At 48.9% G+C, this 27,403-nt stretch overlaps 1 protein-coding gene across 4 annotated transcripts in view; it reads right to left on the reverse strand.

Annotated features, from left to right (window-relative positions):
* The window catches only part of LOC144791082 (disintegrin and metalloproteinase domain-containing protein 9-like), a 2,835,950-nt gene that overhangs the window by 23,235 nt on the left and 2,785,312 nt on the right, over positions 1-27,403 (reverse strand). For all 4 annotated transcript variants that reach the window (XM_078665732.1, XM_078665731.1, XM_078665734.1 and 1 more), the window contains one exon: positions 25,529-25,607. In XM_078665732.1, the coding sequence (XP_078521858.1) occupies positions 25,559-25,607 (49 nt within the window). In that variant the 3' untranslated portion in view covers positions 25,529-25,558. Of the gene's footprint in view, positions 1-25,528; positions 25,608-27,403 lie in introns of those variants that run through there.

A 27,403-nucleotide genomic window follows, 5' to 3' on the forward strand; every position in this document is an offset into this window, starting at 1 on the left:
AGGCACATTTCCATATTGGGGTTTGCTTTGTTGGTTTACGGTCCTGTAGGAGAGTAGGGTCTGCAATCCTATGGTCACCGCAGATTTTTGGTTTTTGCTTCACTGGTTTACGACTTTCCCTGGCTGTGGGCCTGCTAATCAGACCCACAGCCTAGCTGTTCTCTGTCTAAATTGACACACATGTACTTTAGGTGCATTTACCAATTGGTATTGGGATACCTTATCAGCCCCTGTACAGTGTACCTTAGGTACCCAGGGCATAGGTGTACCCAAGGCCTACCAGGGGCTGCAGCATGTATTATGCCACCCCTGGCTGGCCATCTAAACAGACACAACTGGCTGGTAAGACAGCTGGGGCAAGGTGGTGTAATCACCCTTTGCTGTAGATATAGTATACCTATATCTAACCCCAAAATGGACACATATACTCCTATAAGTCACTCCTATGGCAGGCTGTTGGACCTGGCCCTTTTTGGCAGGTTCACCCCGAAACTTTTTGCTTTTTCCTAGCCTGTTTCTGGAACCTGCTGTTGGTGGTTTTAGGCCTTTAGGTACTTTTTCACTGTGGTACAGTGTAAAGTGCGTGAGCTCTTTGGGTATGTGTGGTGAGTGACCTGCCCTCCCATAGGAATGAATGGGTAATATGTATACCCATGGTAGTTCCAGATGTGTGGGGAGTGCAGGGTCGAGTTTGGTATGTGCGAACTCGAGAGATTGAATGCTGCGCAATGGTATATGCGGCATGATTGTGTCTAGTGCAGAAGTGCCACTTTTAGAAGTTGGCATATTTGTGTAATTTGTGTCTGACGAATGATTGGCTGAGGCTGGCTGGTGAGCCTGGCTCCAAGAGTCTGGGAGGGTCTGCCCCGGTGGTGAATGGAGTGTTTAGCATGCTGATGTGAGGGGAGGAGTGAGCCTGGGCCTGCTTGTGGATTGACCGTCTGGTTTGAGGGTCCTGAATGAGGCTGGGTTTTCCCCACACAGTGCTGGCTCCACCCCCTAGGGTGCGTCTGATGTCCCTAGCCTGGCCAGTGAAAGGAATTCCCTATAACCAGTTCTAGCTGGTTCTCACACTGCCTGCACCCTGCTAGACAAAGGATTTCTCTGTATAAAAAGGGGCTGTGTCCCCTTCCAAAATGTTCTTGTTTCCAACTTGAATCCTGCCAGGGGCATGCTGCTGCTTGGGCTCAGGGGAAGGCTTGCCTCCCTGAGCCCTGCCCAGCCCCTGGATACCTGATGGACCCTGTGCTGGGACCCCTCTGCTTTGCCTGGGGGGATTGGAGGACTTTTTTATTTGCTGGAGCTTTATCTGTCCTTCTAGCGCTTGGGAGCGATGTTTTTCCTGCCCAGCCCCTGGACTGCTGATGTCCTGGACCCCTGAAGGACTTTGCTGGACTTTAGATTTCCTTATAGCGTTGGGAGCGCTGTAGTTTAATTCTTAGCGCTAATAGCGCTTTACTTTTAATCCTGGCGCTTGAGGGCGCCTGTTCTTGCCCTATAGCGCTAAGGAGCGCTTTTTTTCGCTTACAGCGCTGGACGCGCTGAGATTTCTTGCCCGTATTTATTTAATTATTTACGAGTGCCCACCTCCATTTATTGGTTATTTTTTAACAAGCCGGTGCCCACCCGGCATTTGTCCGAAGCGCCGCTGGTGCTCGAGGAGGCCGCGCTGGGATTGGCCCAGCCAGCCAAGCCTCCCGCTGCGTCATCGGAAGAGGAAGTGATGCGGGCCGCCTGACCGTGGGCGGGCCCCGCAAGACGGAAGTGCGGCCGGGCGTAAGGTGGCAGGGTCTCCGGTTGAGGAGGAGAGCCCGTGTCCGCGAGAGGAGGCCGGCGGCGAAGAAGAGACCGGCGCGTCAAGACTCCCGGTGAGTGGGGCTCCGTTGATATGGCCGAGGGGGGGCGTCGGGGCACATTGCCGGTGCCCGGCCCCTCCTCCAGCAGTGTGAGCATCCATGTGGGGGCTCCGGGCAGGTGTTAGGGGCAGCGCGAGCCCCCGAATGCAGTCAGCCTGTAGGGCGGCCCCAGATGGCAGTGGGCCGCCCCACCGTAGGGGGCATTGTTGTATTCGGCGGCCCCATGGCTTCCAGGGGCATGGTTGTATCCTGAGCCCCCGGAGGCTCCGACGGGGGGCATATTTTGCTTAAGAGCCTACGAGAGGCTCCACCGGTGCGGGAGCATGTTTGTTTTAAGGAGCTGAGTTGGCCCCCTGCCCCCCTTATTTTTGAGAGGAGCCAAGGTGCTCCAAGGCCACAGTGATTTTAGCGTCCCCACGAGGGACTTGGGGGACATCTTTATTTACAGAGCCCTGTGTGGCTAGAGCCTGCGCATATGTGTCTTCAGAGCCAGTTGACTCCAACAGTTGGTACAGTTCCGTTCTGAGGGCCAGTGAAGGCCCTGTCGCAGTTATGATGTCCCAGCTGCCCAGCAATTAGTGGACAGCTGCACCGTTTAGGCGCTTGGGATTGTCCTCAGGTGCCCAGCAAGTAGTGGGCACCTGCAACGTTTAGGTTTTGCGCCGGTGGCGCACCCCTGACTGGCACTGCATTGGTAGCGCACCCTGACATTCTGGACACAGGGTTTTTCAGTCCCCTTGTTGGATGGCCAGTTGGCCAGGGGGCTTGTATGTGATTTCTGCGCATTGTGATTTCTATGTTTTTGATAGTTATTGCTAAGGTGATGTTTGCGCAATGTGGTTACCTGCTATGCTTATGATGGTAATTGCCTAATGTGAGTTTTGCGCAATGTGATGTGGTGCTCGGAAATGTAATGCAGTTAATATGATTACGCACCTTGATCTTACACCTCTGAATGTTTTTGGACATCATGTGTTTTTGCGCTATTGAGTTATGTTCTGGCACCTCTGAATGTTTTTATGCATCATGAGTCTTCCTTGATTTTATACCTCTGAATGTGTTGGTTTATGCATCATCTGTTTTTCCTTCCCTGCACCTCTGAATGTGTTTATGATGCATCATGTGCCTTATTATTACACCGCTGAATGTGTTTTTATGCATCATGTGTTTACCTTTTCCCTACACCTCTGCATCATGTGTAATGTGTTCTTGCTGATACCCCTAAATGTATTTTATTCTTAGGTGGTTGTTCTTTCCAGTACAGGTGGTCCTAGTGAGGTCCTGGTCCCCTGCGTGACATTCTCATAAGGTGGTTAGGGTTGCGTAGGTGGTACTTACCTGTTACCAGTAGTTACTGGTTGTGTGCTATACTTGCTAATTTGTGCTACAGTGATTTTATACCCTTTTATTCTAATTTCTGACAGTATTTCTATTTCTAAAAGTGTTGATTCTGACAGTGGCCCATGTGGCCCTGTCTTGTAAATAATCCCTTGTGAATATTGCCCGTGCCAGTTGGCACAATGTACATGTGTGATTTCTATCCGATGTGATTTTGACAATACAGAAGTTATTTTTACATAACCTTGTGTGGAGTTCCTTTTGTGGTGTGCCTAGTATGTTGTTGCTGTTGTGTGCTTGCGCAAATGCTTTACACATTGCCTCCGAGTTTAGCCTTACTGCTCGTGCCAAGCTACCAAGGGGCTGAGCAGGGGTTATCTTGGCGTGTGACTCCCTTGCCCTGACTAGAATGGTGGTTTCTGCCTGGCTTTGGCGTCAGCCTTAGCCTACCAGAAATAGCCAGTTCTAACACAGGCCTTATCAATCCTGAAGGCAGAGTGCTTGGAATTATGCGAGATGGTGCTCTAGCATGAGCTGAGCCTGTCTGCAGCTTTTGGAACCAAGTCCTTTAGCTGTTTCCATGATAACGCTATACCATATACTCTTAAGTGCATTATATTCCTCGCGGTTATTGCTAACTTTGGCATAGCATTATCAAAACATGTCGAGTAAGGTGTCATACGAATTGGAATACTACTTCCTCGCCAGTTCTGGTGACGGGGGTAGCATTCCACCCTTTTAGAGGGACACAACATGTATGTAACTGTGAACCCCAGTTAAAGTTAAAGTTAAAGTTAAACAGAGCCTCAGCATCACAAAATGGATGCTGCCACCACAGACACGAGTCTGAGCTCCTGCTGCTGGGAGTCCTTCCAGCGAGGGAGGCCTGGACAAAGGGTTTCCTGCCTTGGGAGGTGCTAGCACCACCACAGACAGGATTTTGTGTCTTGAGGTAGGCCAGGCTGAAAGGAATGAGACATGCCTGGGGCACACACGGTGTCCCTGTACATACCCCGGTTCAAACCAGTTGCTGGGGCACTCCAGCCCCAACTCTGGTGCGAAAACCGGACAAAGGATAGGGGGTGTAACCACCCCCCTTCCTGATCCCACCCAGGGGAGGGACCTAGTCACCAGTACAGCCCCCTTTAGGAGAATAAAGGTTGGAGCTGGTCCCATTCCAAATTAGATTATCCTGAACAACTTTACAAGAAGAAACTCTGGACTTCGACGTTCTGCTCCACAGAAGACTGAATAAATCTCCCTTGTGGGCAAGGAGTGTCCACCCTGCAACTGCAGGCACCATCAAGCGTCCTAGCAGTTCACTTTGTCGTCCTTCCTGCCAGAACCAGGCTTCAGAGCTCGATGAGACCCGGACTCCCAGACCTCTCCGACCTCTACCCACATCTGCAGCACAGCTGAGACCCGTGGGTGGGACGAGACACGTGGGACCGGCCATCTTGGAGAAACTGCACTTTGCTTCCAGCACGACTTCAGAGGCATCCTCGAGTAAGTGCTTTGGGGATTGAGAAGCCCCAGCCCCAAGCAGCTCCTGTACAGAAGACCAGCCCTCCAGCATCCACGAGATCTGCGTGGGGCCCTTTTGCTTGATTGCTGCTCGACGCGTTGTCAGGTCTCTTGCCGGCTGGCTAGTGGCCTCCCAGACGACGATCCACAAACTTCACACTGCTGGTCTGGTTGCTCCAGACTGGCCCTTGCTCCCTTCCAAAAGAGGAGCACCCCGGACCCTCCTAGTCCGCACCAGATGCCATTTCCACTCACCGCGTGGGTTGCCTTTGCCAAGGCCTGTTGACTCCAAATCCGGATCCGACACCGCCGACAGCGAGAGCCTGCGTGGGACAGCTCGTGCCTCCATCCGTCGAGTAGTGTGGCTCACTGGTTAGAGGCGGCAGACCCGGGAGCAGAAGTCGGCCCGGGACCAGGGTTCAATTCCCGACGCGGCAAGGTCGTGGACTTGGGTCAGCGGACTCGATATTTCTCGCTTCGGTGCTTACTCTAATCAGGGGTTCCACTCGGCAACTCTGGGCATTAGCTTGCCTAATCTCCACAACGGCCCCATCAATTCCGGGGATGCCTGGCTCCACCTTGAGGACTCCCAGCAGGGACCATCCCACAGGGAAAGCCAGGATGGGTTTCCCAGAGTTATACAGCGCCAGGAAACCTACGGACGGGTAGCAGTGCGCTTTACAAGCTCAAATACATACATACATACATCCTGGTCGTCGAAGACACCTCCTGGTCCATGTGGCTGCAGAGTCAAGCGTCCACTCTTCACCTGATCGCGACGACAGCTTCTGGTTCCTTCCTGGTCCCACACTGGTCACTGGCTAGTGACTTTGAACACTGTCACCTCGGCTTTCAGGTCCTCTTCTTCCGTGATCCACCCTTGGATCGCTCCGGACATCTTCCTCCTGGTCGCCTGCAGCATCTTTCTTCAAGGCTCCATAGACTCCGACGCGGAAACCCGACACACTTTCACACCTATGCACCCGCAGCCCGTGGGTGAGGTAACGAGAGCATTTCGGTGCTCATAGGTGGATTGACTCCCCTAGTGTCCAGGTATCCTGTCGTTTTAGTCGTAACTAGTCGGAACTGCCTTTTACTTACCTTTTTGTAATTTGTTCTGCCCATTGACTTTGTTCCGCATCTCACGTGTGAGTTCACACTCTGCACACGCGTCCCTTGGGCCTCCTGCTACTTACCTAAGGTTAGGGTGGTGTAGTCCCAGCGATCCTACAGCCTCTGCGCATCTTCATTTCCTCTATCGATTTCCTTATACCATTTACTTAGTATATGGTTTGTCGTGCCCCTAGGGCACCATTGTAATTTGTGCGACTTACTGTATTTTTCTTAAGAGTCTTGTCATGTGCTTAGCCCTCTGACCTCATAAAGAGTTCAGAGGTGTTTGTTAGTAATAAATATATTGTTTATTTTTATAACAACCTGTGTGGCGTCCTTTCATCTGGTATTCAAGGGGTTATATGTGGTAAAACAGCTGGCTTCACATGCCAAAAGAGTTTAGCCTAAGACTGCTCTGTCCATGCTACCATTAGGATAGGGTTCTATACGTCAAAGACACCGCCCTATTGGGGATCTGTTCTTGCAGAAGACGGCCCTCTAATGGAGCATACTCCGGGAGCGCCTCTGTCAAAACCCCCTCCGCCCTCCATGCATGTCTCAGCTGTGCGTATTTAAAGTATTGCGTGCAGTGAAGCCCATATTCCTTCTTAATGCCCCAAAGGACTGTAATTCCCCCCTCTTCAGCACATCACCTAGTGTTGAGATTCCAATAGCATCCCAGCTCTGGAAACCTTTTAACTTACTCAGTTCCTTCAACCAGGCACATTTCCATATTGGGATTTGCTTTGTTGGCTTACGGTCCCACCCCATGATCTTCGTTGCCCTTGTCCATATGGTGCAATGAGCTAAAAAACGGTGTTGGATCTAGCCCTGATCTCTTGACTGGGTGAGAGTATTCTGCTTAATTCCGAGACTCTGTCCATCACCACCCCTTGTTGTAAATATTTTTGTCCACCCTAAGCGTGGAAGGGTAGACTCAGATGTGAGTCCCTTGCTCATTGCACCATCAGGATTCAAGCAAGCCGGGCCGAAGACGGCTGTAATGCCAGAAACCGGTCCCCGGAAGCTTGTTTCCTTCCCAGTGTAAGAATTGGCTTTTGTAGTCTGGTCTGCCCTGTTCCCATGATGCACTGGGCCAGGGACAGACTAATTTGCATACAGCCAGGTTCTGAAACTGGGATGGTGCAATGAGCTAAAAAACGGTGTTGGATCTAGCCCTGATCTCTTGACTGGGTGAGAGTATTCTGCTTAATTCAGAGACTCTGTCCATCACCACCCCTTGTTGTAAATATTTTTGTCCACCCTAAGCGTGGAAGGGTATACTCAGATGTGAGTCCCTTGCTCATTGCACCATCAGGATTCAAGCAAGCCGGGCCGAAGACGGCTGTAATGCCAGAAACCGGTCCCCGGAAGCTTGTTTCCTTCCCAGTGTAAGAATTGGCTTTTGTAGTCTGGTCTGCCCTGTTCCCATGATGCACTGGGCCAGGGACAGACTAATTTGCATACAGCCAGGTTCTGAAACTGGGATGGTGCAATGAGCTAAAAAACGGTGTTGGATCTAGCCCTGATCTCTTGACTGGGTGAGAGTATTCTGCTTAATTCAGAGACTCTGTCCATCACCACCCCTTGTTGTAAATATTTTTGTCCACCCTAAGCGTGGAAGGGTATACTCAGATGTGAGTCCCTTGCTCATTGCACCATCAGGATTCAAGCAAGCCGGGCCGAAGACGGCTGTAATGCCAGAAACCGGTCCCCGGAAGCTTGTTTCCTTCCCAGTGTAAGAATTGGCTTTTGTAGTCTGGTCTGACCTGTTCCCATGATGCACTGGGCCAGGGACAGACTAATTTGCATACAGCCAGGTTCTGAAACTGGGATGGTGCAATGAGCTAAAAAACGGTGTTGGATCTAGCCCTGATCTCTTGACTGGGTGAGAGTATTCTGCTTAATTCAGAGACTCTGTCCATCACCACCCCTTGTTGTAAATATTTTTGTCCACCCTAAGCGTGGAAGGGTATACTCAGATGTGAGTCCCTTGCTCATTGCACCATCAGGATTCAAGCAAGCCGGGCCGAAGACGGCTGTAATGCCAGAAACCGGTCCCCGGAAGCTTGTTTCCTTCCCAGTGTAAGAATTGGCTTTTGTAGTCTGGTCTGCCCTGTTCCCATGATGCACTGGGCCAGGGACAGACTAATTTGCATACAGCCAGGTTCTGAAACTGGGATGGTGCAATGAGCTAAAAAACGGTGTTGGATCTAGCCCTGATCTCTTGACTGGGTGAGAGTATTCTGCTTAATTCAGAGACTCTGTCCATCACCACCCCTTGTTGTAAATATTTTTGTCCACCCTAAGCGTGGAAGGGTATACTCAGATGTGAGTCCCTTGCTCATTGCACCATCAGGATTCAAGCAAGCCGGGCCGAAGACGGCTGTAATGCCAGAAACCGGTCCCCGGAAGCTTGTTTCCTTCCCAGTGTAAGAATTGGCTTTTGTAGTCTGGTCTGCCCTGTTCCCATGATGCACTGGGCCAGGGACAGAGTAATTTGCATACAGCCAGGTTCTGAAACTGGGATGGTGCAATGAGCTAAAAAACGGTGTTGGATCTAGCCCTGATCTCTTGACTGGGTGAGAGTATTCTGCTTAATTCAGAGACTCTGTCCATCACCACCCCTTGTTGTAAATATTTTTGTCCACCCTAAGCGTGGAAGGGTATACTCAGATGTGAGTCCCTTGCTCATTGCACCATCAGGATTCAAGCAAGCCGGGCCGAAGACGGCTGTAATGCCAGAAACCGGTCCCCGGAAGCTTGTTTCCTTCCCAGTGTAAGAATTGGCTTTTGTAGTCTGGTCTGCCCTGTTCCCATGATGCACTGGGTCAGGGACAGACTAATTTGCATACAGCCAGGTTCTGAAACTGGGATGGTGCAATGAGCTAAAAAACGGTGTTGGATCTAGCCCTGATCTCTTGACTGGGTGAGAGTATTCTGCGTAATTCAGAGACTCTGTCCATCACCACCCCTTGTTGTAAATATTCTTGTCCATACCCCAGCGCTACTCTCGTGGCAGGAAGTAGTTTGTTTCTCCCCTTGCCCCCGATTAAGTAATGTAGGCATGCGTGCTTCTCCATGTTGTGTCTTTCTAGCGCGTAAGTGGGATGTGAGGCGTGTAACCATTCATTTATAGGTGCCAAGTGTTCCACCCAGTAGTACGCTTCTATGTTAGGCAGCGATATTCCCCCATCATATTGCTGTCTCTGTAGAGTTGTTATGCTACCCAAGGCTGTTTTCCCAACCATAGGAAGGACCTCAATTCCGCGTGGATGTCCAGGAAGACCCGCCGCTGGAGGGGAAAGTATTCATTTTGAAAGGCATATAAAAATCTCGGAAGTGATATCATTTTAAACATGGCTGCACGGCCCAGCATCGTAAGTGGAAGCAGTCTCCACCTCGCCGCATCCACTGCAAAATTAGTCTACAGCCTCCCCGGGAGATTGGGCCACTCCTCCCCTCCTTGGGGGTCATATAGAATTGATGTATGCCAGTTTATCTGGCATCCAGCACGGGCACCATAGCAAGCCAATTCCGCGAACAACGCTGGAATTGTAGTGCCCGGGTGTGTGACATACAAAAGGACATCATCTGCATAGAGGGATATTTTTTCTTCCACTGTATATGCCTGGCCTACATGAAACCCACTAATCTCCACATTCTGTCTGACTGCACAGGCCATCACCTCTATGGTTAGTGCGAACAAAAACGGAGACAAGGGGCACCCTTGTCTGGTGCCCCTACAAATAGGAAAGTCCTCCGACAACACTCCATTAACCCTTACCCTCGCCCTGGGATCGGTGTAGAGCAGTCTCACCCATTTCCTATATTTTGGCCCAAAGCCAAATCGGGCCAGTACCCCTACAAAAAGGGCCTTTTCGGCATCCAGGGATGGAAATAGGTGTGGGTCGCTTACCTCCATTAGCCAATTATGTGTCCGCCGGAGGTTGTATCTGGTCGCCCTGTCAGGAAGAAAACCCGTTTGGTCAAGGTGCACCAGTCCCGTGATCACCCCCCTCAGGCGAAGCGCTAAGATCATTGCAAGGAGCTTCACTTCTTCATTTAAAAGCGAAATGGGCCTATAGGATGCAGAGTCATCGGGCAGCTTACCCTCGTTGTGAATCGGAATGATTGTGGCTTGTCGTAAATCTAGCGGCAGTTCTCCCTCTGCCACCGCGTCTTCGAATAGTCCCAATAAATGACGGGCCAATAGGTCCGCCGTTTTCTTGAAAAATTCCGCCGGGAAGCCATTGGGTCCCGGATACTTCCCTGCTCTGAGTCTAGTCAGTGCCTCCTTAACTTCGTCAACCGTGACGTCTGCTTCCAACTCGCGTTGGTCGTCTTCCGCGAGACTCGGAAGCTCGATGCGATTCATGTATTGCAGTGCGTCTTCCTGTGTCCCTAGATCCCTGTGTTGTAGTTTGACGGCGATTAAGTTGAGCGTTAGCAAAAGACATCCGAGTTCTAACTGTTATCTTGACGTTTAGCGGCGTCCATTTTGGATTCATGGCAGCCATTTTGTCTGCCACATGCTGCCTCGTGCCGACCATGTGCGTTGTCCTATCTTTCTGCTCATGGCCTTTGAATCTGCCCGGCAGCAGGCTAATAATAGCATCTCTGTGCTTTGCTGCTGACCGTTAGGGTCCACATCTGCTAATGGTTAGCCCTAGATTGGAATGTGTTAGCCGAGACCCCAAGACTGTTAACTCCTCCAACTGATCGATTGTGCTTCTCGATATTACCATGTATGGTCATAAAATGTGCTCTTGTGCTTTGTACCGGCTTCTTTTGAGCCCCTGTGTGGGTATAAATAAACCATGTGTCCAGTAGCCCTTTGTGCTACTTCTCATAGTGCTGAAGGGTACTGTCTGAACTTTAGCACCACTTCATGAAGTGTAATAAATTCTATTTTTTGCAATTCCAGTTTCTGTGCCAACTATAACCTTTGGGTCTGAGGACTTCGTGCGCAGAAGGGCGAACCCCTTGCACTAGCGGGCCTGGCTGAGGCCTGCACGACAAATTAGCGCCCGGCACGTGGGGCTCATCGGCGACTCGGATGCCCGAAGGATTGGTCGTGACGAAGGTTCGGAACTTCGCTGAGGACGCGATCGCTGCCAGATAAGACCCGTGTCTTGGCACCCAAGGTGTTTCTTCCATGCTTTACGATCCGACCATCCAGGCGGCGCCGGTCCTCGACTGAGATCTCTTCTGCTGGTCTGCCGTACAGTGACCGTTTGGTCGAATTTAGAACTTGGCAGTTGGAATCTGGACAGCCTATGATTGGTAAGAGCCGTTTTGCGGCGCCTGTTGTAGGTTTTGGCCTTTGGAGTGCCACGTATGATAAGGACGCTTATCGTGGCACGTTTGACTTTGGGATAGACTTGTCTACTTTGATTGTTTGATATGATTTGATTGTGTATATATGCGTTGCAACCCATATAGGCAGACATAGCATGGAGTTTCTTTTCTCCGCTTTGATTTGTATAGCGCAACGTACTAAGAAAGTACCTTGAGCGCTCTTTCCCTATAGTAGTGTATCTTGCACTATTTTTGAGCATGTCTGTTTGTCGCGCACTTCGAAAGATGTGCTGCTTGTTTGGTGGTACCAGTTTACGACTTGAGGAATCGCAGCCGGCTCCCCCCGAGGGGACTCCTAATAGAGATATGTATGTGAAGTTTATTCTTTTTGCCATAATGTACAGCACATTGTGGCACAAATACACCAAAAAGAATCCTGAGTTGCGTTGGCCAGTGTATGGGTCGTTTGATGCGCGAAAGGTTGAATATGTGGAGCGCTGTTTGTTCGAGCGAAAGTCTAGGCGTGATATGTTTGAGAGTTTGCGAAGGTGGGAGAAAGAAGTACGACAGCAAGAGAAGCGTGAGCAAGCGTTGATTGAAAAAGAACAGCGAAAGACTGTGTATGAGAAAGCGCTGGAATTAAGAAAGAAAGAAGCGAAGGAACTACAGGAGCGAGAGGAGAAAGAACGTAGGTTACAGATATCTGGCCAACATCCTGTCTGTCAGCCTCTCTATCCTGTCCTTAATAAACCACAAGATGATTTTTTGTTATTAGATCGACCTCCACCTCCGTATGCTGTCCCGTCCGCTCCGTCCGGGGATGATGAGGATTCTGATTCGGGCCAACAGAAAAGATGGGACACCCGATCTATGTTGCCAGCTGAACGCTTGGCCCAAATCAGACAAGCTGCTCGCAAAGCATTACGTAGCACTGATTCTGCTTCCGATCTTTTTGCTAGTATAAAGGATTGGTCCGAAAGGGAACAGATATATTTCACTTCGGCATTTGCTGATGAAGTTGTAGAAATGTATCGAAAATATTCCCCAACATTAGAATCTGCTGATGTTGCAAATGATCATAAACAGTTACGTGATGGTCTTTTTGTTTTTTCCCAGGTGGAAGATACGATTAGACGACTGGTTAAGATACGGAATGAGGCGCGATATCTGAAGGAGCAGAAAAAGGCTGCGTATGCCGTTCCACAGACTAATCCGCCCGGAGAGACGCAGCGTTCTATCTTCGTGACAGATAAGATAATACCAGTTGTCATGAAACCTATGCGCGAAGCTGCGCCTTTGTATGATCCTCCTAAAGGAACGGGTGATAATGATAATAATAATTCTGCCGATGCTAAGGGATATTTTATTTATAATTGGGTATACACTCCCTGGAATAAAGCAGATGTAATGGCGCTCAAAAATGCGTTGCCTGATCCGCGTAAAAACTCAGCCGCCTTTTACGAAGAAGTTGAGGGTGCTTTAAATTCTCGTGTTATGACTTTATGTGATATAGATTTGTTTTTCGGTCTCATTTTGCCCCCAGATATGTGGAGGACCGTTCGTAAAATTGATGATCGCGCTGTTCTTGGTGCCGAATGGAAGGAGATAGAGCGCGCAGATGCGGATAGAGAACCCGCCCAAAAACCGCATCAGCTAATATTAGATCTTCCTGCAGCTATTTTGACTAAGCTTAAAACGATTATCCCCCCTAAAAAGATTGATTGGACTGTTTTAGCGTCCTGTAAACAAAAGACAGATGAATCGGTTTCTGATTTCTTTACTCGTTTTGAGGAAGTTTTTCACGATTTTGGCGGTCAGTCCCTTACTGACGATACCGGCAGACATTTGTTTGTCGATAAATATGTTTCGAATTTGTTACCCGGCATAGCAAGCCGCCTAAAAGCTAGCGAAAGTTCTTGGACTACGTCCTCTCCGGCCTCTGTTTTGACGATGGCTCAGTATTATGAGCGCCAAGAGGCGGAGGCGAAGGGGACCGAGGACAAGAAATCAAAAGAGTTAAAAACGAAAGTTATGTCGGCCCAAGTGTATGGTCCGCCTTCTAGAGGTTATGTTCGGGGCCCAATAGAAATTATGATAGAGGTGGATGACCGCCTCTCAATACTCCCTATGGTCGTTTGGATGTGTCTTCAAATCAAGGCGCGTATTGTAAACAGATTGGCCATTGGGCGCGTAATTGCCCAGTGTTACGTTCTCAGCAGGACGCTAGGGGGCGGGATCAAGGGAGAACTGGTTCAGGTTTCTTGGTGCCTCGAGGTAACATGAATGATCGTGCCCGATCCGACATGAATGCACGCCCACAGCAGAGACAGAACACATTCGATAGGCGAAATCAATGTCAAATCTCTGATTATGTTCAGCCTGATTTGTACGATTTTGCTCATGCATAGCATTGCGTAGGATAGGGAAAGGAATCAGTTGAAGTTCCAGTAGATCAGACGGGTCCCTATGTTACAGCACATGTTTTGGGCTCTACTGATCGCTTTCTGGTCGATACAGGAGCTACACGTATCGCTTTGTCAAAACAATTGGTTCCGAGGGCTGCCCTGTCTGGCACAACTATTACTTCGATAGGTTTCTATGGAACACCTTCCCTTAGCCCATTGTCTCAGCCACTTCCGTTCTATGTTGATAAATTCAATGCTCCATGTCCATTTTTGCTCTCCCCTAATACGCCAGACAACATTTTGGGCCTTGATATGTTAAAATATTTTAGGGCTACTATACGATGTTTTCCTGAAGGGCTGCGAGTTATTTTGAATGATAATTACACTGAATTTGACAGAATTTGCCTGGTAAGGAAGACATTGCATTAGCCTCACTTCCTGAATCTTTATGGGCTACCTCAGACACTGATGTGGGTCAGATGACCATTCCTTCAATCCAGATTAGTGTCAAGGAGGGAGCTGTGTTGCCTTGTTTGCCACAATATCGCATTTCACAGGAGGGAGAAGAGGCACTCATACAAATTGTACATGATCTGATACGAGTTGGGGTTGTTGAGGAAGTTCCATACAATGTTTGCAATAGCCCGATTCTTCCGATTTTGAAGAGAGACACTGACACATGAGTTTACAGATATATTATTGATTTGAGAGAGGTCAATAAGATAGTGATACCGCAATACCTTGTGGTTTCTGTCATTACGACACTTCTTACTTTAGTCCCCCCAACTGCTACTACATTCACTGTGATTGATTTGAAGAATGCTTTCTTTTCGATCCCTATTCATCCTGATAGCCGATATCTGTTCGGTTTCACTTTGAATAATCGATCGTATCGATTTTGTAGAGTTCCTCAGGGCTATACTGAAAGTCCGAGTATTTACAGCCAAGCATTGAAGAGGGAACTTGATTCTTTCGTACTGGTCGAAGGTGTGGCTCTCATACAATATGTCGATGACATCTTGTTGGCAGCCGACACTCCAGAGCAGTGTGGAAAATGCACTTTATCTTTGCTTTCCTTTCTTGCTACACATCATCACAAAGTCTCTCGAAAGAAGCTGCAATACTGTAGACCAAAGGTAACCTACTTAGGTCACCTTTTGTCTAAGGAGGGACGAGCATTGACATCAGATCGCATACAAGCAATTTTAGACACGCCAGTTCCCACCACACAGAAAGCAGTACGTGCATTTTTGGGTCTTACTTCGTTTTGAAGACAGTGGATTTTAGGATTTTCACACATTGTTAAGCCCCTGTTAGCACTTTTGACGAAAGATACCCCAGTACCTCTTCCATGGACAGATGAATGTGAAAGTGCTTTTCGACAGTTACAAAAGCTCTTTGTTCAGCACCAGTGTTAGGTACACCAGACTATACAAAGATTTTCACACTTTACGTGCACGAAAAAGATGGTTGTGCATTATCAGTGTTGGTCCAGTTACACGGCGATAAGCAACGCCCGTGTGCATACTTCTCTGCAGTCCTTGACCCTGTTGCTAGAGCATTACCTGGATGCTTCCGTTCAGTTGCAGCAACAGCTGTGTCCATTCGACAGAGTGAAGGGATAGTTTTGTCACACAAATTGTTAGTGCTCGTGCCGCATGCTGTCGATGCCCTTTTGAATCAGACAAAGACGCAGCACTTGACTAGCGCTCGTCTTACAGGATATGAACTGACATTACTAGCCCCCCATATTACATTGAAGAGATGTGCAACTCTGAACCCAGCCACATTGTTGCCATATCCGGTGACTCAGTCTCAGTCACAAGAAACGCACGATTGTATTTTTCTGACTGAAGAACAGACAAAGGGTCGTATTGATTTACAGGATACGCCCCTTCCAGATGTAGATGGTGAATTGTGGGTTGATGGGTCTTGTTTGAAATTGCCAGATTGTACGACCTCAGCCGCGTATTCAATTACCATGCTTGAGACAGTAGTGGAGACAGCTCGCATACCATAGAAATCGGCTCAAGCAGCTGAATTGATAGCGCTGACGCGAGCATGTGAGCTCAGTGCTGGTTTGTGCGTAAACATATACACAGATAGCCGCTATGCTTTTGGAGTAGCGCATGATTTTGGCCTACTCTGGAAGGAAAGAGGCTTTCTTACATCCCATGGAAAACAGATAATGCATGGAGATTTAGTGCAAAATCTCTTGACTGCATTGACGCTGCCGAAGAAAATTGCCATAGTGAAGTGCAGTGCACATAAAAAAGTCACAGACAAAATTGGACGAGGAAATGCTTTTGTAGATCGTATAGCACGTGAGACTGCAATGCAGAGGAATACCACTTCTATGTATGTAGTGAAGTCACAAGCTGAAAGATGGCACGATGCTAGGCAGGAAGTGCGAGAGATACAGAAGACAGCTTCTGACAAAGAGCGTGAACAGTGGTCCAAAGAAGGAGAGTTAGATGATGAGGGTTGTTGGAGAAATAAGCAGATGGATCGATGGAAGCTGCCTATAGCTTTCGTGCAACCCATGGTTCAAATGGCGCATGGGGTAGCACATGTTGGAGCTCTTGCAATAACGAAAATGCTTACCCAGGTTTGGGAGTATCCAGAGATTGCCAACACAGCTAAGAGAATAGTGCAGTCCTGCTTAATTTGTTTGCAATATAATCCTGGAAAGGGGACACAAGTTCCATCTGGAGGGTTTGTTACACCGACAGCACCTTTTGAAGTCCTGCAAATGGACTATATTCAGCTTGAGCGGTGTAATAATTTGAAGTATGTCTTAGTGGTGGTCTGTGCCTTCAGTAATACGGCTATTACTACTGCTAAGGTGCTACTGAAGGAGTTCTTCCCGAGGTTTGGTGTCTGCAGACTTTTATGGAATAATAACGGACCTCATTTTGTCGGGGAAGTTATCAAGTATGTCCTGAAAGGATTAGGTATTAAGCAGAAGTTTCATGCTGGGTTCCATCCACAATCTGCAGGATTGGTGAAGAGGTATAATGGTACTCTCAAGCTCAAACTCAAGAAAATTCAAGCCTCCACGAATCTGACTTGGCCAGATGCGCTGCCATTGGCGTTGTTGTCCATTAGATCAGTACCACATTCTAGGACGGGTCTTACCCCGTACGAGGTGGTGTTTGTAAGCCCTATGAACATCTGGGGAGTTCCGAAACCAAGTTCTGTGTATGATGTACCTTGTGTTTTAATGAATGACTATTTGGCACAATTAACTGACAGCTTGGTTTCTATTCATCAACAGGTTTGAGAAGCGCTCCCTGATAAATCCCAAGGTGAAGGCCATGAACTCCGTCCCGGAGACTTTTTCATGCTGAAGGTCTTTGAGAGGTCAAGCAGCATGGAACCGAGGTGGCGTGGACCAGAGCAAGTACTCCTCGCCACGAGAACTGCAGTCAGAGTAACCAATAAGAAGAATTGGGTCCATAGTACCCATTGCCGGAAGGTCCTGCCGACCTTAGTGGAACCTGCTGTGCTGACCGACCATCGAGAGATCTTGACTACGGAGAAAGGCCCTGCTGTATCCCCTGACGGATCTGCGGAGTTCTTCCCGGACCAGACAACTTCTGGAAAAGCACGCTATGATTTGAGATTGAGAAAAGTAACTTGAGTGTTTTTGTTGCGAGACTGGTTGAGCAACCGCTCTGGGTAGTGGAAACGGAGAGCCGATATGACAAGGGAGGGGGATCAGCCCTGCGTAGTGTAGTGACACCTGTCTTGGTCTGTGGCGAAGAAACCAACGTCTGCCCAGAGTAAAGAGCTCATGGACTATTTTTATTTTTTCTATTTTTTAGTTTTGAAGATTTAGCTTTGTGACTAGGAATGCTACTAAGAAGAAGATCTTAGGAGTATTACGTGTTTTTGTTGTTTTAACAGTTATAGCAGTGATCACCTGGTGTGTTGAGAGGGTGAGTCCTGCCCGGAAATTCTTTGTGGTTCCTACTACTCCGATTCCGGAAGAGCATCAGCATTTTTCTCTTCCCTATCATGAGCATAAGCATCGAGAATCTTATTTGACTAACACTTTTGTTCAGATGCTCCATCATACTCACGATGCCACCAATACCACAAACTGCTGGATTTGTGTTATGCTTCCAGCTCATCAGAAGAGAGGTGGAACGCCGTTTATTCCACTTCCTTTTTCGCACAATGGTTCTTGTCGAGCCTGGTACACTCTTCTCTTTTCGAACAGAAAACCTGCAGTAGGTGGACTTCTCTTCCGTTTGAATAAAGAGTGTTATCAAGATGAACATGGTTATCCTCAAGCGAATGGAACTATATGGGAATGGGAAGAATATCGACCGGACAATGCTTCTACGCCTTATGTCTTCACCCATACAAGAGACTCTACTACGAGCAATGAATCCGTAATTACTGTAACACGAACTAAAGCGAATTTGTGTGTGAAAAGCACTGGACGAATTCCAGTGGGAGATAGTGAATGTGTTATTGTATTAAATATGGATGGAATAAATGATAGTACTTTTCTGGCTTCACATAATACATATCTAGTATGTGGAAGTCATGGATATCATAGATTACCAATAGGGTAGGGTGGTCTGGAATTTGCTATGTATCTTTTCTATTACCCCCTGTTTTTCTTGCACCTGCTTCCTATCACCGAGATTTTAAACTGTTTCAAAATGTTTCCATGAATCGTTATAAGCGAACAATCCGAGTTGATGATGTTGATCAGACAGACACTAGTCTACAGCAATATGTTGATTTCAATCTAGGCTTGTTTTCGTTTGTAGGTGCTGCATTAAACAGCAGGAAAATACGACGTTTAACTAGAGTTGTGGAAGCTGTCACCAATGAAACAGCTGTAGCGCTTGGTAATATTACAGAGGAACTACAAGTTGCTAGAATTGTAACTCTTCAGAACCGCATGGTTTTAGATGTCATGTTAGCAGATAGAGGAGGAGCATGTAAAATGATCGGAAGTAGTTGTTGTGTTTTCATCCCTGATAATTCGCCTTCTGTATATGAAGCAATTCTTAAACTGCATAAGATAGCGTCTGATATTCATGAGAAAAACGGTACCTGGACATTTGCTGGATGGTTTTGGGCTCTGATTTCTGCTTGGGGTTGGAAACTACTGACTATACTGTGTATTGCAGCTGCATTCATTTTCACCTGTTGTATGTGTATACATTGTGGCCCAATGCTAAATGCTATGTTTTATGTGTATAAATGCCTGTATACCATCCCAACGAAATGCCATTAAAGCGCAACAATCGTTGGATAAGGAGGTTAAAATATAATGTGCATAGATATACGAGATGAATGCACAGATTACCCGAAAAGATCATATGTCTTTAGCTAACGCTAAAAGGGTCGTCTGTTGTAGTTTGACGGCGATTAAGTTGAGCGTTAGCAAAAGACATCCGAGTTCTAACTGTTATCTTGACGTTTAGCGGCGTCCATTTTGGATTCATGGCAGCCATTTTGTCTGCCACATGCTGCCTCGTGCCGACCATGTGCGTTGTCCTACCTTTCTGCTCATGGCCTTTGAATCTGCCCGGCAACAGGCTAATAATAGCATCTCTGTGCTTTGCTGCTGACCGTTAGGGTCCACATCTGCTAATGGTTAGCCCTAGATTGGAATGTGTTAGCCGAGACCCCAAGACTGTTAACTCCTCCCACTGATCGATTGTGCTTCTCGATATTACCATGTATGGTCATAAAATTTGCTCTTGTGCTTTGTACCGCCTTCTTTTGAGCCCTTGTGTGGGTATAAATAAACCATGTGTCCGTAGCCCTTTGCGCTACTTCTCATAGTGCCGAAGGGTACTGTCTGAACTGTAGCACCACTTCATGAAGTGTAATAAATTCTATGTTTTGCAATTCCAGTTTCCGTGCCAACTTTTTCCTTTGGGTCTGAGGACTTCGTGCGCAGAAGGGCGAACCCCTTGCACTAGCGGGCCTGGCTGAGGCCTGCACGACACCTGGCTTCATAAAAAGCACGGGAGTAACTCGCGAAGGACTCAGCAACTTGCTCTTCGGTCCATACCCAGCCCCCCTGCCCATCCCTCACCCTCTCTATCCACCTCGCATCTCTCTCTTTTCTACTGAGCCATGCCAGCAACCTCCCAGATTTATCCCCTATGTCGTATAGACAGTGTAGCGTCGCCAGGGCCTGTGCCTTCGCCTCTCCTGTCACCAGGTGCCTATATTGACGTTGTACGTCTAAAAGTTGTCTGAGGGCCCCCAGGTCTTTAGTAGTCTGATGCTTCTGTTCCAAGGCCAGAATCTGGACTTACAACAGGCGGGCCTCTTCTCTCTGTTTTCTCTTTTCCTCCGCTAACCTATTCTGAGCCATGTCCTCAGGAAGGCCTTAAGGGCCTCCCATAACACTACCCGGGACGAAACAGAGCATTCATTCTCTGCAACGTATACCTTCACATCTGCCCGCAGGCCGCGCAATATGTCCGCGTTTTGCAGATCCCATGCCGCTAGGCGCCATGTATTGCGTTGTGTGCTCTCCCTCCCCCCCCCCTCGCGCAGCCAGAAGGGCGGAGTGGTCCGATAAGCCCCGCGCCTGGTATTCCACCTTGTCGGTGGCATGCAAAGCCTGTTTGGCCATGAAGACATAATCTAGTCGGGAGTATACTTTATGTGCCCCGGAGAAGAACCAGTAGGCCCTAGTCTCCGGATGGAGCAATCTCCATACATCTACCAAGCCCAATGCATCCATCGTCCTAGCCAGCATAGTGGGAGTCGTGGTTCTATCGCTGTCTCCCGTCCTGTCGATCGCCGGGTCCATGACATCATTAAAGTCGCCCCCCAGTACTTGGACTGTGTCTGACGTGGTCAGGAGGATGTCAGTAATAGCTCTAAGTGTAGCAGTCTGTAGTTTGGGCGGTGCATATACCAAGAGAAACATGTATTCCTGCCGTCTCCAATGTCCCCTCACTCCCACATACGTCCCCTGGGGATCAGACCAGGTCTGGGTTATTTGAAAAGGTGGGTTCTTCCTAATCAAAATTGCTACTCCCTGTGAGCCCGAGGAGAACCCTGCATGGGCGAGGACTCTATACTGTCCTCTGGCGAGAAAGGCGCATTTAGTGCCTTGCAAGTGTGTTTTTTGTAGAAGTATAACGTCCGCTCCTACGTTCTTCACATAGTTGTGAACTAACCCTCGCTTAATCTTGCTGCCTAGGCCGTTTACGTTCCATGTTAGTATCCTAACCCCAACACACCCCGCCCCACCTCCCCCCCCCCCGCCAGCCCCATCTCTGCCAAGTGGCTACGTACAGGACTTTTGGGCAGAGAAGGTCTGTTGCCCACCCCTAAGACACCCCTAGCAACCCAGCCCCCGGACATGAATCCTGGGGGGCGTGTAGCACTCCCCTCAGCCGTAGCTGTTTACAAGGGGACAAAGTACCCCTAGGAACTTGTAGCTCAAAGGGAGTAGGGGGGGTGTCAACTTGCATGTAGTCTGGTCTTGAGCCAGTATCTTCATCGTCCCATCGGCCTTAACGTCAAGAATGAGAGTCCTGGATATCGCCTTGAGAGACCCCGGCCTCCTTGTCTGTCCCCTGTTCCATCTCGTTGATCGCCGCCACGAGTGGATGCATGGAGGGAGACCCTGCTTCCTCATCTCCCGTAGAGTGTCCACCAATGTCTTCCTCCCCTTCAGAGCGAGCATTCCCCGCTAGACAGCGGAATCTGGACCCTGCTTGATCTCCAGGCTCCGGGGACGACGAGTGCCGCCGTCCCCTCTGCCTCGAGTTTTGCGTGGGATACGGGGTAGTCTTCAACCTCCTGCTACCTCATGGTCCCTTTGATCTCTGTGTCTTTGGCTGACTCCATTGGGCCCCCGCTGCTGGCGTGCCCGGCCTGAACTCATGTCGCCTGTCCTCTGTTATCCGTAATGGCGGCGCTCCTCAAGCCACTCCCACACATCCTCCGGGCGGGTAAACAAGTGCGTCTTTTCCTGGAATATAACTTTCAATTTTGCCGGGAAGAGCAACATGTACTGAATGTGTAAGTCCCTCAATTTTGCTTTTACCAGGTCAAAGGAGCGCCTCTGCTTCTGCACCTCTTGGCTGTAGTCCCGGAAGATCATGATTTGTGCATTCTCATGCCGGATCTCTCCTAGTTTTCTGGCCTCTCTCAGTATGACGTCCCGGTCCGCAAAGTTCAAAAAGCGAGCAATGACCAGTCTCGGTCTCGCCCCCTCCGGCGGTTTTGCCAGCAGTGCCCGGTGCGCTCTTTTTATTATAAAGCAATTGGAGAAGCTTGCTGTCAGGAAGGTCCTCCGAAGCCAGGCATGCAGGAACGCCGCCATGTTATTCCCCTCAATTCCTTCACGAAAACCCACGAAGCGGAGGTTGTTGCGGCGGGCCCTATTTTCTGCATCGTCCACCTTCCATTGGAGGTGCTTATGGGATGCCTGTAACTCTGCCACGTCTTTCCGTAGCGTGTGGATGATGTCTTCCGCGTCACCCAAGCTGGTCTCCGCTGTGGTCACCCTCTCCGTCAAATTACGGAAGTCCTGTCGTAACAGTGTTACCTCCGAACCCACCTCACCATTTTTTCCTCTAGAGCCGCTCGCGCTGCCTGGATATCCTCCCGCGACGCCTGGACGGCCCCTATCAGCAGTGTCGTGTCCGAGCGGGACCCCTGGGGCTCAGCCTCCGTGCCAGGCGGGTCGTTGCATAGCGGTCCAGTGTCCCTTGCCGTGGAGTTCTAGCGGGCGCCTCCTTTTTCCCCATGTTGCTTGCCTCGGCAGGTCGCTCCGAGCTAATGGGCCCCTTTCTAGTACATTCCTCAGCTCTGTCCAGCCTCTGCCTCCCTCGTGCCGTGCAGTCGCCGATGTCCGAGGCTCAGAGGATCTATCAGGCTCCAGTTACCCTCTCGCCACCCACATGTAGGCTACCACCAGACGGGGACCCCTGCTCACCGCCACCAGTCGCCGGGGGTGCAGCAATGTCCCTGGGTCCGTCAGGCCTGGCCCTCCACAGTGCCTATAGGTCCCCCATTGTTCCAGAATGCGGGGGCGACTGTCCGAGGCTTGGAGTGTCTCTATGCGGGGGGAGAGAAGGGGGGGACTGCAGCGGTACGGCCAAGGTGTCTTATCCCCAAATCTGCTCCGCCCGTCGCCTTCCACTCATGTTGTGCCCCCCCTGTGTTAATGCTTGGCCTCCTACTGACCTCGTCCTGTCCCCTTCGTTCCTCCGACTATTCTGGGACTCTTCGCGGCTGCCTTCAAGCTAGCCGGCGCGGGTGTAGGATTCTCCCTCTATGGATATCCGGAATGGGGTGGGGGGGCAGGGCGAGGCGGCACCACGTCAGGCCTCCCCGGCAGTCTCCTCACCCGCTCCTGTGTGGGGCTGCCACCTAGGCCGTCGATGTTGCCCCTGTCCCGGAGTGGCTGCCTGCCAAGTCCAGGGTTTCCAGTGTCCGCCGCCCCAGTCGCTCTTCTGCGGATCGGATGAGCCGGTCGGGCCGGGAGGCTTTCCCAGCACCACTTCCCGTTACTCCCTTGGCAGGCCTCTGTCCCCGGGTCCCGCCGCCTCCCGCTGCAGCCGGCTCTCAGCGCCCCCGCCGGTCTTCGTCAGGGCCCCAGACGCTCTGCGGTCCAACTTGGCACGGGTCCTGGCGTTCCACGAGGCTCCGGGCTCCGCCGCTGTCACAGTCTCGGGGCACCTCCGTGGCCGGGTCCAATGCTCAGAGCGGCGCCTCCTCCTCATCGGGGCGCCGCCATCTTGGATCCTGCCGTGCACTTCTCCTGGGACTGCCCGGCAGTTCTCACCATTGCTGTCTGCCCCTCGCCGAAATTCGTCCCTCCAGGCTGTCACGGGACCTTTAGCCGTTCTCGATTGCAAATACGGGACCATCAGACGCCGTTTGTACACCGGATCAAGATCAGCTCGCCGGAGTTGCCGGGAGACTCGACTTAGTCGGCCATGCTGTTGGCCACGCCCCCGTGTTTACGTCAATCTTGATCAACTGGGTGAGGTCAAAAATGCAAAAGTGCTATAACACAAACGTGGCATCACCTGACACTTAAAAAAGGGCTTTGACTAGTAGCATGCGGAAAATGTAATACAGTTAAAGGGAAACAGCATTAATAACGCGGTCAGACCACATGTGGCAAAAGAACATAAGCATTAACACGCATGCCTTTACCACGCATATGCCTATAGCCCACATTTTCCTCTACCATGCATGCCTTTACACCTATTTCCGTTGTAAGGCGGTAAAGCCATGTGCATAGTAAAGAGAGACAGCGATCTAGACTTGGAGCAAAAGGGTGGAAGGAGTTGAAGACTTCATGCCCAGACATCCTGCTTCCTCCCTTCCTGCGACTTGGTGAGTAGTTTTTTGGGCCGGTTTTCAGGTCTGGGGTAGTTTTTAGGGCTGGGGTGGATTTAAGGCTGAGGTCGGACGGCTGGGGTCTTTTGAGGGCAGGGGTCGGAGTAGTTTTAAGGGATGGGGGCCGGGTTTTAGGGTTCATGTTGGGGGCTGGGGTGTTTTATGGGCTGGAGTGTTATGGGCTGGTTGTAGGACTTAGTGCCTGGGCTGGGGTGTTTTAGGGGCAGGGTTCAGGGTAGTTTTAAAAGCTGGGCTCTAGGGCTCAGGGCAAGGGGCTGGGTTGTAACCTTTACCACCCATTTACCTTTACCTATCAGGCCTTTATAATGAAATTTGTTGTAAAGGCATGTGTGGTAAAGACGCGTATTTTCCTGGCTATGTTATTGCGACACAGAACAAACTATGCATTCGCCTCTGCTCTTTCTAACCTCCCAGGAACTTAGATCAGTCAAATGACTCTGCCTCTAGAAACCATCCACCCCCATGAGTGGCACTATTACGAGTGGTGGTAGGCTGACCACACTTATTCTCATGGACAGGGGTCCGCATAGGTTACAGACTAGATGTCCAGACTGTCTACCTAAGCTACCAGCCCTTTGTCCCTCAACATAGGAGGCTCATCACAACCCTGGTTTGTCACGGTGCTCAACATGAAAGGCCCCTACTCGTCATGCTCATACACCCCCTCAAGCCTGGTTCTCCCAGCCACCCCCACCTTTCAGTATAAGAGCAGCCTAAGAAGGTACCAAAAATGGCTTCAGCTGGAACAGTAGCCAAGAACACCTCAGGAACTAGGCAATGGAGGAGGCCAAATCTAGGGGAGCCCTGAAACGCCAGTATTCTGCCATCAGCACCTTTAGGTCCCTTCCGGGATCCTTACACCAAGAGACCACGCCACGCAGTCGTGGAAAAGGGTGCATTGTTAAAACATGCAACGTAATCCCATGCATAGTTCAGTCATGCAACCACAGTTAAGTCCAATCTCCATTCATCCCTTATCATCAGCACAAATGTCTAAGTTTACTTTTCTGAATAGGGCCCTTGGACTTCAGGCGTGAAGTTGGACTTCAGGCATAAAGTTAGACTTCAGGTGTAAAGTTAGACTTCAGTCCTGAAGTTAGACATCAGGTCTAAATTTACACTTTAGGCCTGAAGTTAGACTTTGGGCGTAAACCTAAACTTCAGGTCTAAGTTTACCTTTGTGAATCGTGCCTCTCAGCACCATTTTCAAGTTGTGTAAAAAGCTTAGGGTCATATTTAGCTGATGGGATACTTTGTCAAACCCGTGGTGGATGTACTAGCCGCCAAATTACTAGTGCATTATAACCTCTGGCACTTATAATACGGGGAACAGGATATGTGCTACGTTTTGACATAGTATGCCTTCTGCCACACTCTAAATAAGGCCCTTAATTTCAATTCCATTCAGGATCACCTCCAGCAGGAAGTGGAGGGGTCAGAGGTGCTTGCTCCCTCATGGAATGGTAGTTGCCCTGCAGTGGAAATCTTTTGGGGGGCACGTCCTTGACCCCTTATTTCTCCCCAAGCACTTGCTGGAGCGGCACCTGATTCCACCTATACTTTCGATGCAGCATATTTCTCAGTTTATACAATATAAAGAGAATCCGGACTTACCTGACGGTATCCTGTGTTATAATTATAATTTTAAGATGAGATCGTTTGGAAAGTATCTGTCTCTGTTTCCTCTTCAGACCTATGTTATAGCAATGAGAGAAAATACATTTAATGAACATCATAGTTTTATGATTATAAATATATTTGAGTATGAAAATTAGGCAATTCAATGAAAATTGCATACCAGATATTAATAAACTAATATAGTGTACAAACGTATACACGCGTATTAGTAGATTGGGTGGAAGCAAATATTTGTATTGCATTGTAGTGTAATAATCAGTTAGTGTTAACTAGGGCAGGACAATAGCAATGAACATAATCAATTGTATAAAGAACAGTGTTCACTGGAGCTACTTCAAATACTTTCAGTTGATAGGACAGTGATTTATCTTATCTCTCATGGGTAGAAATTATATACATATCTTTAAAGTAAGGGTGGACTACCGAAATCCAGGCTTTACATAAAATAAACAGAGAATAAATAGTCAAGATTTTGAGAAACCGATTCTCTGAAATCAGACCAAAGAGAATTACAAAATTGTAATAATTACATTTCAAAACAACATAAATAGGTTAAAAAAGATATTTACGCCGGTTTTGCGATAACACACAGACAACTAAGTGTAGTTTACCACAATTCCAAGTCTATATATACAGTACTTCAAGAGACTGAGATTTAATACACAACAGTCCTAAAAATATACTCAATCTACAGAACTGACCTCGGTTACTTCTGTTCCTACAAAATGTCTGCATCAGAACAATGAATAAGGTGCAACTGCGCTCTATGTGCAATTAAACCATTCCTCATAACTTTCAGAAGTTTAAGATTTGTGGGGGAGAAATGGGGAGAGCGGGTCTGCCAAGGAGTAAAATGGCTCAAATGCTTGAGAATTATTGACCGGGTTCTCTTTTACCAGTCTCTACCTTGAGTCCTTAGGTGTCTGTGGATGCTTGATGTGGCCTCTTGGTGAAAGGATCCTGGAAGGGACCTAAAGGTGCTGGATGGCACAATACTGCCGTTTTAGGGCTCCCCTAGATTTGGCCTCCTCCATATCCCCTCCATTGCCTAGTTCCTGAGGTGTACTTGGGTATTGTTCCAGCTGAAGCCATTTTGGTACCTTCTTAGGCTGCTCTTATACTGAAAGGTAGGGGTGGCTGGGAGCACCAGGCTTGAGCGGGTGTATGAGAGTGAGGAGTAGGAGCCTTTCATGTTGAGCACCATGACAAACCAGGGTTGTGATGAGCCTCCGATGTTGAGGGACAGAGGGATGGCAAAGGTTGCTTAGGTAGACAGTCTGGACATCTGGACTGTAACCAATGTGGACCCCTGTCCATGAGAACAAGTGTGGTCAGCCTACCACCACTCTTAATAGTGCCACTCATGGGGGTGGATTGTGTCTAGAGGCAGAGTCATTTGACTGATCTAAGTTCCTGGGAGGTTAGAAAGAGCAGTGGCAAATGCATAGTTTGTTCTGTGTGGCAATAACATAGCTAGGAAAATACGGCAGAAAAAGGAAATGCAAGAACAAGTATTTTATACTCCCAATTGCACCAGTGGGTTGGACCCTAAGGATACTACATTGGAGAAATCATGGAAGGAGTACCCCTCCTGTGGTGAGAAGGTACTGACATGGCATATTAACTCCCTACACATGGGCAAGGCTAACAAGACACTGAAAATTGAAACAGAAGCTAAGGTTATAGAGCAGAAGCTGGAGGGTCTTCCAGGAAGTGTTTTGGTTGGGAATGGGCTGGTGCAGATTGAAGACATGGTCAAAATCACAAAAATTAGATCAAATCAGCAGTAAAAGATCTTGAAGCTTAAAAAAACCAAATAACACCACAGACTAATTCTTTTTAAAAAAATCT

The sequence above is a fragment of the Lissotriton helveticus genome, chromosome 11 (genome assembly GCF_964261635.1).
Source record: "Lissotriton helveticus chromosome 11, aLisHel1.1, whole genome shotgun sequence".
NCBI classification, from domain to species: domain Eukaryota; kingdom Metazoa; phylum Chordata; class Amphibia; order Caudata; family Salamandridae; genus Lissotriton; species Lissotriton helveticus.